Source organism: Leopardus geoffroyi, chromosome C1 (assembly GCF_018350155.1).
Source record: "Leopardus geoffroyi isolate Oge1 chromosome C1, O.geoffroyi_Oge1_pat1.0, whole genome shotgun sequence".
Taxonomy (NCBI): Eukaryota; Metazoa; Chordata; class Mammalia; order Carnivora; family Felidae; genus Leopardus; species Leopardus geoffroyi.
In genome coordinates, this window is record NC_059328.1 from 85483884 (window position 1) to 85494479 (window position 10596).

Consider the following 10596-nt stretch of genomic DNA (forward strand, 5'->3'; position numbering starts at 1 on the left):
CCCAAAACTAAAAGGCAAGGTGAGTGTAACAAAAGACCTCATGTTCTTAAAGAACAAAAATAATTATAATGTACAGAAATTATATTTTTAAAAAAAGAAAAAATGTGTTTCAAAAGAAATTAATACCAACCTTTCTGTGAACTGGATTAGAAACTGATTGTAGTTCAATGCTCACTCTAACACTTACTCTCCTGTATGAAAAGATATACCCAACTGTCAGAAACATTTGCATGGAATGAGTTACCACTGTCATTTGTATTAGCTAAAGTTTTCTGTATTAAGTTGCAAGATCTTTCACAGGTGCTCCCTAAGTTAAAAACAGTTATTTGGAAAGCACACTGGATTTAAAGTTTTAAGTTCTTGTTCTTCCACTAATAAGTAATCAGGTTTTTAACCGGGAACTATCTATATTTTTCTCTCCTGTAAAATGGAGTTGTTGTGAGAATTAAATGAAATAAATGATGTGAAATTCCCATTACTAGACTGAGATATAACCTCACTGCCCTGATTCTAAAATAGCATCTACTGAAAGCCAGACAAACTATCAATTTATTAACAACTTCACATTAAAAAAAATCACCAATTGATCAAATTGATTTATGGGAGATTCCATTTGAAAAACTAAAAATGTGAAGCAGCATTAGAATACATGGCATGTTTATAATCAAGGAAATAGAATAATATATTCCTTCTCTTATGCATATACAAAATCCACCAACTACATCTGCTCAATATTCAATATATCCACAGAAGTACTGTCAACAATTTTATTGTCGACCTTAACCCAGAGGCAGAGTAACTCTAAACTTTATTTTAAAACGTTAAAAAAAATTTTTTTAATGGTTACTTTTGAGAGAGAAAGAGAGACAGAACGCGAGCAGGGGAGAGACAGAGGGAGAGGGAAACACAGAATCTGAAGCAGGCTCCAGGCTCTGAGCTGTCAGCACAGAGCCTGATGCGGGACTCGAACTCACAAACAGTGAGATCATGACCTGAGAGGAGGTCAGATCCATAACTGACTGAGCCACCCAAGTGTCCCTAAACTTTTTCTAAAGAGACCATAACTTTCCACAGTATCTACTCCATCTGAGAGAATTCAATATCAGACAGAGGCATATAAATAAAGGTGCTCATAACCATTAATCAAACTGAGCCAAAATGCTTAATTAATTGAGGAAATAAAGGGAAAATTGGTGAAAAAACATCTCTGCACAAGTGTTCTTTATCCTGCTAGAATTAAATAACAATGGCTTTTACCTGATGTGCAGGAAACAAAAGTAAAGGTAAAAATAGAATTTATTCCATTTTAAGCTACTCTTCTAAAAATGTGTTTTAGGGGCACCTGGGTGGCTCAGTCAGTTAAGTGCTCAACTTCGGCTGAGGTCGTGATCTTGAGGTTTAGGAGTTCAAGCCCTGCATCAGGCTCTGTGCTGATGGCTCAGAGCCTGGAGCCTGCTTCAGATTCTGTGTCTCCCTCTCTCTCTGCCCCTACCTCACTCATGCTCTCTCAAAAATAAATAAAAACATTAAAAAAAATTTTTTAAAGATGTGTTTTAAATTTTTCCCACATTCTGCTACTTATCTACTACAGAAGTAAAAAGTACAGATAGACCTAGCAACTGAGTGTTGATGGAAAAACTTGGTTAATAAGGCTAAATTCAATTGTTCAGATTTTTTTTATGCTCTAACTTACAATTTTTATATTGCCTTAAAAAATGTCATTTTAGTTAAGTTTCCTATTGAACATGATTGGTTGCCTAATCTTAGTATGGTGAGGTTACCATATAGTAAGTTTACCATAACTTCTGTTATCTGAATAGGAATGAGCAGCAATGGCACAGATAGGAAGAACTAACAGTGAAACCTTAAACTGCGAGTAACTTGTTCTGCATGTGTTCTGTATGACAGCAAGCATTTCTAATAAATTTTAACTTCATAAACAAATGATATCTTGCAATACAAGTAGTATGTGACACTGAATGTCCCATGATCACAAGTGAGCCAATGGTTCTTCTCTTTCTTTGTGGGATTGCTAGTGGTCCTTTCCCATGCTCAGATGCTGTCTCAGGCCACAGGGTTTGGCAGAAATCAATGATTTTTCAGAATGTTGAAAGGTGCCCACAACTGGCACTAGTGTATTTTTTGTCACTTCAAAGCACCTATGGACAGTCCCCTGCTTTTCCATATAAGAGTAAGCTTAGGAATGCTTTGCTTCATTCTAGGTCAGGCTTCCTGCAGAAAGAGACCCTTTCCTCTTCTGCTTTATTGCCAGTTACATCAAATACAGTATATGACAAAAGTTTATTATACTGTACTATAGTCAACATCCATGCAAGCGTACACAATGGCTCCCATGCAGAAAAAGACTGAAAAGAAAGGCAATAAGAAGAAGGAGATGATTATGGTGGAAGTTAAGAAGGAAATTGTATGTGAGTGACCCAAATCTCAAGACTTTATAAGTCTACATCAGCATCTCGTCTGCAAAGGAAGAGAAAAAGGCAGAGAAAACCTTCATTTCAAATGAGATTAGGGAGATGTGTAAAATGTGGAAAACAGTACAAAATTTTGTAGAAAAGCACCACCCGAATAAGGCTGTAGCAGTGCGAGTAATGAATCTGTTTAACGACAATGCAATGTCACATTTCCCCGAAATCCTCAAAAGGAGGCAAAAGCAAGTGTCATTGGGTAGGTTCCTTGTTAAATTTGCACGAAAAGAAAAAGTTTCCATTGAACCGACAGATACCAGTGATTCCGTTAATAATAGTCAAAGCTGTCCTACACAATAATCCTCCTCTCTCGTTTCCCTCACACCAGCCATGAAGTGCAGGTTCGAAGGTAAGTGCAGGTTAATTTATTTTTCTTTAAGTTTTGTATTTTATTATTTTGTGTTATATTACAGTATTGTAATCATTTTTTAAAGTTTATTTATTTATTTCGGGGGGGGGGGGCAGAGAGAGAGGGAGAGAGAGAGAATCCCAAGCAGGCTCTCCGCACTGCCAATGCAGAGCCCGACTCAGGGCTCAAACTTACCAACCTACAAGACCATGACCTGAGCTGAAGTCGAGTCAGATGCTTACCAACTGAGCCACTCAGGCGCCTCTCATAATCATCTTTATATGAATATTTTTTTGGGTTTTGGACCGAATCATCTGAATTTCCATTATTTCCTGTGGGGAAATTTGCTTTGATATGCAAGTGCTTTGGATTATAAGCATGTTTCCAGAACGAATTATGCTCACAAACCAAGGTTTTACTGTATTTTTAAAACAAGAGAACGTTTTGTTTCTATTTTTCTAATATCTAGTGTATTATATGTGAAACAGATTAGATTTCTACTCCAATTCTGCAAATTAAGTTCTTAGGAAAAAAAAAACAACCTTTCAATTTCCTAATTTGTAAGGGAAGTGAACAGAGTTATGTTTGTGAGGGCCTTTTCAGATCTACAATGTCATTATGTTTGGTTTTTGCCTTCTGAAGTTTTTTTCTAAAACATGCTGCCATAGAGGGTATGATACTGCAGTAGATAACTTTTTATGGTGATGTACACTTTCTAAATTCCTATGGGGGCAACTGGGTGGCTCAGTTGGTTGAGCATCCAGCTCTTGATTTCGGTTCAGGTCATGATCCCAGGGTCATAGGATCGAGCCCCACATCAGGGGTCTGTGCTGAGCAGGGAGCCTGCTGAAGATTTTTTCTCTCTCCTTCTGGGGCGCCTGGGTGGCTCAGTCGGTTAAGCGTCTGACATCAGCTCAGGTCATGATCTCACAGTCTGTGAGTTCAAGCCCCGCATGGGGCTCTGTGCTGACAGCTCAGAGCCTGGGGCCTGCTTTGGATTCTGTGTCTCCCTCTCTCTCTCTCTGCCCCTCCCCTGCTCATGCTCTGTCTCTATCTCAAAAATAAATAAAAACATTAAAAAAAAATTTTTTTTTTTTAAAAAGATCTTTTCTCTCTCCTTCTGCCCCTCTCCCTTGCTTGCACTCTCTTAAAAAAGGTGGCGGCGGTGGGGGGGGGGCACCTGGGTGGCTCAGGCAGTTAGTTAAGTGTCCTACTCTTGGTTTCAGCTCAGGTCATGGTCTTGCAGTTCATGAGTTCAAGCCCTGCAGTGGGCCCTGGGCTGACAATGTGAAGCCTGCTTGGGATTCTCTTTCTTCCTCTCTCTGTCCCTCCCCCACTGGTGCCATCTCTGTCTTTCTCAAAATAAACAAACTTAAAAAAAAAAAAAAAAAAAAACAGGAAAGAAAACCTTAAAAAAAAGGTCCTATCATACTTGATAAATTTGTTAAAAAAAAAAGTCAACTAATAAAGTATTCTTTAGATAATACTGGAAGAATCACATTAATATAATTTTATAAGCTTATTAATGATACTGTTGCATATATTACAAATGTCTATATTGCATTAGCTTTGGGGGGAAAAGGGAGGAGGAAAGAATAAAGAATAAAGTTCCCACAGAATAAAGTTCTTCCCCCAACCCCAAAATATGTTGTAGAAAAGTCTGAGCTTTCAGAAAATATAGTACTTGAAATCACAAATCGTATTTTCTCCATTATAATGGTTGTTATGGGAACAATATAAAACATATCAATAAAAACTCATAAAAAATGCTATTTCCCAAAATAAATGTCATACTCTGAACAATACATAAATTCACATAACATCCTCCCTACAAGTTAGATTTCATATTAGTAGAATTGGATTCTAGCCCACCTTTGCCACCTAGCAGCAGGGACCTTAAACTGTCAATTCAGACATATAAAAGCTGCTCTAAGCCAGGTAGTATGATGGATGCTAGGAATACAAACAGAAATAAACACGGTCCGTGTCCTCAAATTGAGATCAGATTAAATGACTCTACTCAGATTTGCTTGATTTAAGTGCTTCAAGAGAAGGAAGGGAAGGGTTACTAACACTTACTGACTACCCATGCTTTACATGTATCTTACATAACAATAATCTTATTAAGTAAATATTATGTCTGTCTTAGAAAGGAAGAACTGAGGTGCACAAGTTACAAACGTGGCTAAGGTCATCTTGCAGAGGTGACCAAATTAGAACTCAGACATTACACCTGCACTATACTATCTGATAAATGAATAAAGGCAATTAATCTCAACCTAGGCAACTGAAAAATTCCTTATAGTGAAGGGATTTAAGACAGACTTTGAAGGCTATGAAAGAAAAAGCAGCTGGGGCAGGGAGAATAGCATGATTAAAGGTATGGTATTGAGATTATCAGGCACAATCAAGGGATAACAAATAGTCTTGTATGACTAGTATACAGGCAGAAGAAGTTACAAAACAAAAATGAAAAAGCAGGTGTCAAACCATGGGCTTCAAAATTTTGCATTACTTTCCTCCAGAGTTCTCTGAGCATTATCACTATCTTTCACTGAAGTTTCTCCTTCTCTATGACTTCAGAACATTGATGTCACTTCATGTATTAATCACACTTTAATAATAACTAATGTTTGGGCAATCCCTATCAATATAGCACCAGCATTCTTTTTTTAAAACTTTGTTAATGTTTTTATTTATTTTTGAGAGAGAGAGAAAGACAGACACAGAGCATGAGTGGGAAAGGGGCAGACAGAGAAAGAGGGAGACACAGAATTTGAAGCAGGTTCCAGGCTCCAAGCTGTCAGCACAGAGCCTGACGTGGGTCTCAACCTAGTGAACATGAGATCGTGACCTGAGCGGAAGTCAGACGTTTAACCAACTGAGCTACCCATGCCCCCACAACACCAGCATTCTTCACAGGGCTAGAGCAAGCAATCCTAAAATCTGTATGGAACCAGGAAAGAGCCGGAATAGCCAAAGCAATCCTGAAAAAGAAAACCAAAGCTGGAGGCATCACAATTCGGGACTTCAAGCTGTATTACAAAGCTGTAGTCATCAAGACAGTATGGTACTGGCACAAAACCAGACACACAGATCAATGGAACAGAATAGAGAATCCAGAAATGGACCCACAAATGTATGGCCAACTAATCTTTGACAAAGCAGGAAAGAATATCCAATGGAAAAAAGACGGTCTCTTCAGCCAATGGTGTTGGGAAAACTGGACAACGACATGCTTGAAAAATGAAAATGAAAATGAAAAATGAAAATGCATGAAAAATGCATGAAAAATGAACCCGGACCACTTTCTTACACCATATACAAAAATAAACTCAAAATGAATGAAAGACCTAAACATAAGACAGAAAGCCATCAAAATCCTAAAGAAAACAAGCAACAACCTCTTTGACCTTGGCCACAGCAACTTCTTACTTGACATGTCTCTGGAAGCAAGGGAAACAAAAAGCAACAATGAACTACCAGGGCCTCATCAAGATAAAAATCTTCTGCAGAGGGAAGGAAACAATTAGCAAAACTAAAAGGCAACCAATGACAGAATGGGAGAAGATGTTTGCAATGACATATCAGATAGAGTTAGTATACAAAATCTATAAAGAACTTACCAAACTCAGCACCCAAAAAACAAACAATCCAGTGAAGAATGGGCAGAAGACATGAATAGACATTTTTCCCAAGAAGACATCCAGATGGCTAACAGACACACGAAAAGATGCTCAACATCATTCGTTATCAGAGAAATACAAATCAAAACCACAATGTGATACCACCTCGCACCTGTCGGAGTAGCTAACATTAACAACTCATGCGAAAACGGATGTTGGCTAGGATACGGAAAAAGAGGAACCCTTTTGCACTGCTGGTGGGAATGCAAACTGGTGCAGCCACTCTGGAAAACAGTATGGAGGTTCCTCAAAAAATTAAAAATAGAACTACCCTATGACCCAGCAATTGCACTACTAGGCATTTATCCAAGGGATACAGGTGTGCTGTTTCGAAGGGACACATGCACCCCCATGTTTATAGCAGCACTATCAACCATAGCCAAAGTATGGAAAGAGCCCAAATGTCCATCAACTGATGAATGGATAAAGAAGATGTGGTATATACACACACACACACACACACACACACACACACACACAATGGAATATTACTCGATCAAAAAGAATGAAATCTTGCCATTTGAAGCAATGTGGATGGAAACTAGAGTGTATTATGCTAAGCAAAATCAGTCAGAGAAAAAGTATCATATGACTTCACTCATATGTGGAATTTAAGACACAAAACAGATGAACATAAGGGAAGCAAAAATAATATAAAAACAGGGAGAAGGACAAACCATAAGAGACTCTTACATACAGAAAACAAACTGAGGGTTGCTGGAGGTGTTTGGGCTAACTAGGCAAGGGACATTAAGGAGGACACTTGTTGGGATTAACAGTGGGTGTTATATATAAGTGATAGATCACTAAATTCTACTCCTGAAATGATTATACTATATGTTAACTTAGATGTAAATTCAAAAAAATAAATTACAGATAAATAAATAAAAATGATATTCCTAAGAAAAATAAGAACTACTGTTTGGGGTGCCTGGCTGGCTCAGTCGGTTAAGTGTCCAAGTCTTGATTTCAGCTCAGGTCATGATCTCATGGCTTGTGGAATGGAGCCCTGTGTCGGGCTGTGTTGACAGTGAGAATCTGCTTGGGATTCTCTCTCTGTTCCTCCCCGCCTCGCTTGCGCTCTCTCTCAAAATAACTAAAAACAAACATTTAAAAATAATAATAATAACTAACAGTTGCTGAATGTTTATTATGTTCCAAGCACTGTTCTAAGCCCTTTGTATTAACTCATTTCATGCTCATAATAATCCCATGAGGCAGGTACTTTCATCATCAACAATTTTCTCATCATCAACTTAAAGGTGAAACAGAGGGGGCACCTGGGTGGTTCAGTCAGTTGAGTGTCCAACTTCAGCTCAGGTCATGATCTCACAGTTTGTGAGTTTGAGCCCCACATTGGGCTTTGTGCTGACAGTGGGAAGCGTGCTTTGGATCCTCTGTCCCCTTCTCTGTCTGCCCCTCCCCTGCTCTCACTTTCTCTCAAAAATAAATAAAAAACAAAAAAAGATGAGACACAGAGAAAATGACTGTACAAAATCAAACAGTCAACGAGTGGCAGAAGTGGAATTTAAACCCAGAAAATGTGGCTCCAGAGCCTGAACTCTTACCCTGTGCTATGCTGCTTCTCCAAAGATCTTTTTGTTTCCCCTATTAAAGTGTAAGTTCCCTGAGGCCTGACATGAAAACTGTTTTTGTTGCTAGTGTTGGGAGACAGGAGAGTGAAGAGGAAGAAAGCTTGACAGTCTCAGCATGTAGGACAATTCCTAGTACATAGTATTCATAAATATTTGTTGAGCTGAACTGACCCTGAATATTTAACTAAAATGTGGGTTGTTTTCCCTATAGGTCAGGGATCAGCACATTTTCTGTAAAGGGCCAGACAGTAAATACTTTAGGCTTTGTGGGTCATAAGGTCTCTGTCACAATTATTTATATCTGCCCTGATGGCACAAAAGCAGCCATACAGGGGCGCCTGGGTGGCTCAGTTGGTTAAGCAGCCAACTTCGGCTCAGGTCATGATCTTGCGGTCCGTGAGTTCGAGCACCGCATCGGGCTCTGTGCTGACCGCTCAGAGCCTGGAGCCTGCTTCGGATTCTGTGTCTCCCTCTCTCTGACCCTCCCCCGTTCATGCTCTGTCTCTCTCTGTCTCAAAAATAAAGTAGGGGGCGCCTGGGTGGCTCGGTCGGCTAAGCGTCCCACTTCGGCTCAGGTCACGATCTCGAGCCCTGCGTAGGGCTCTGTGCTGACCGCTCAGAGCCTGGAGCCTGTTTCAGATTCTGTGTCTCCCTCTCTGACCCTCTCCTGTTCATGCTCTGTCTCTCTCTGTCTCAAAAATAAATAAACGTCAAAAAAAATTTTTTTAATATAGACGTTAAAAAAAATTTTTTTTTAAAGAAAAAAAAGCAGCCAAACAATTCTTTTTTTTTTTTTTTTTAATGTTTATTCAAAAGAGAGAGAGAGAGAGCAAGCATGAGGGGAGAAGGGGCAGATAGACAGGGAGACATGTGAAGAATCCGAAGCAGGCTCCAGGCTCTGAGTTGTCAGCACACAGCCCGACACGTGGCTCTAATCCATGAACTGTGAGATCATGACCTGAGCCCAAGTCAGACATTCAACCAACTAGACCACCTAGGCGCCCGCAGACAATTCTTAAATGAGAATGGCTGTGTTCCAATAAAACTTTATTCACAAAGACAGGTAAGAAGCCACCTGGCCCATGGGCTCTAGTGGCTAACCCCTGCTACAGGTGATAAGAATATATCAAAGGTTTCTAAACAAGAGAAAAGGTTGACAGTGTGTTTTGTTGTGTTTTTTTAATATTTCTGAGAGACAGAGGCCACCCAGATGCCCCACAACGTCTTTGTTTTTAAAACCTCCCATTTCCACACTCTTTAGTTTTCACATACACTTTCATTTCCTCAGCAAAGGCACCTTATGTCAGTTTCACAAATGAGGAAACAAGGTTCAGACAAGAGTCAACTAATGGGTTGTGGAACAGAGACAAAACTGAAATCTCTGTACTTCTAATCAAATCTGGTAAGTCCTAACAGCACCACTTCCTTTGTCAGTTTTAATTTTGCATTTATCTGCGAGACTGGCTTTTATTTCCTCCCCGACTGGACTTCAAGCTCCAGGAAAACAAGGAATGTTCTTCCTGGCCACTACGGCCCCACTACGCAGCAAGGTGTTTTGCCAATAAGCAGTATTCGTTGAATGAATAAATGAAATTTATAATTTTCCCCTCCTGTTTTCAGGCGACTAAATGTAACTTATTTTTAGGAACTAATGTGAAGAAAAGACAATACACCATAAAAACCTTTTTAAGCTGCAGCTTAAATTTACTTCCCATATGATTCAAAGGAGAGCGAAAAAAAGGGCTGGGAGCGAAGCCCTGAGTTCTAGAGCCGGCCGTGCCGTGAACTTGTTATGAGCCCTTGGGTAAATTATGTGTAAATTACTTCACTTCTCCGGACAAAATTAACTTTCTGTCTCAAAAAGAGAGAGTAGGGCTATAATTTTCCACGATTCGGTTCAGAACTAAGATTTTTTTTTTTTTTTTTTTTTTTTTTATTAACTCGATGCGGGTCAGGTTCCCATTTCCTCTATACTTCCCTTCTGCGCCGTCAGCAACGGCCAACTTAGTGAGAGAAGTAACACTGGGTTCCAGCTGCGGTTCTCTCCGCGTCCTGAGACGCCCGCCGCTCACCCAATTGAAACTGGGTGCTCCCTGGCCAGGGCCGCCATCTTCCCCCACCCCACTTTGGCCCGACCCCAACCGCCACCCGCGGGCACGGGGTAACGCGGAACCTCACCTCTCCTCGCAGTCTTTGCATTTCACCTGCAGCGGGACTAGTTCCTGGAACAGAACCTGGCTCATGTTGGACCGCTGCCCGTGCCAGTGAGCGGAAAAGTCCAGCAGGCCCAGCCCGCGGAACTAGCCGAAAGGCGTCCGGGTCCTGCTAAAATTTGAGTTTGGCGCTCGGCTTCCGCTGAGGAGGCGGGGATAACAGAAACCGAGGGAAGGTGCAGGAGATTTGGACCTCGTCAGCCACCATCAGTTTTTTCCGGTTTTGCAGGAGACAGTCGGCAGTTCCGGGTATTAGCCTGCGTGGCG

The 10596-nt window shown here is 40.3% G+C and overlaps 1 protein-coding gene across 2 annotated transcripts in view; it reads right to left on the minus strand.

The window, feature by feature from the left end:
- The window catches only part of SASS6 (SAS-6 centriolar assembly protein), a 59228-nt gene extending 48772 nt beyond the window's left edge, over window positions 1-10456 (minus strand). Inside the window, exons 1-2 of one of the 2 annotated variants that reach the window (XM_045478404.1) lie at window positions 10295-10420; window positions 131-191 (exon numbers count right to left, since the gene is read on the minus strand). In XM_045478404.1, the coding sequence (XP_045334360.1) occupies window positions 131-191; window positions 10295-10359 (126 nt within the window). In that variant the 5' untranslated portion in view covers window positions 10360-10420. Of the gene's footprint in view, window positions 1-130; window positions 192-10294 lie in introns of both variants that reach the window. The other variant, XM_045478405.1, reaches the window with a different exon arrangement.
- Window positions 10457-10596: the final 140 nt, after the last annotated feature.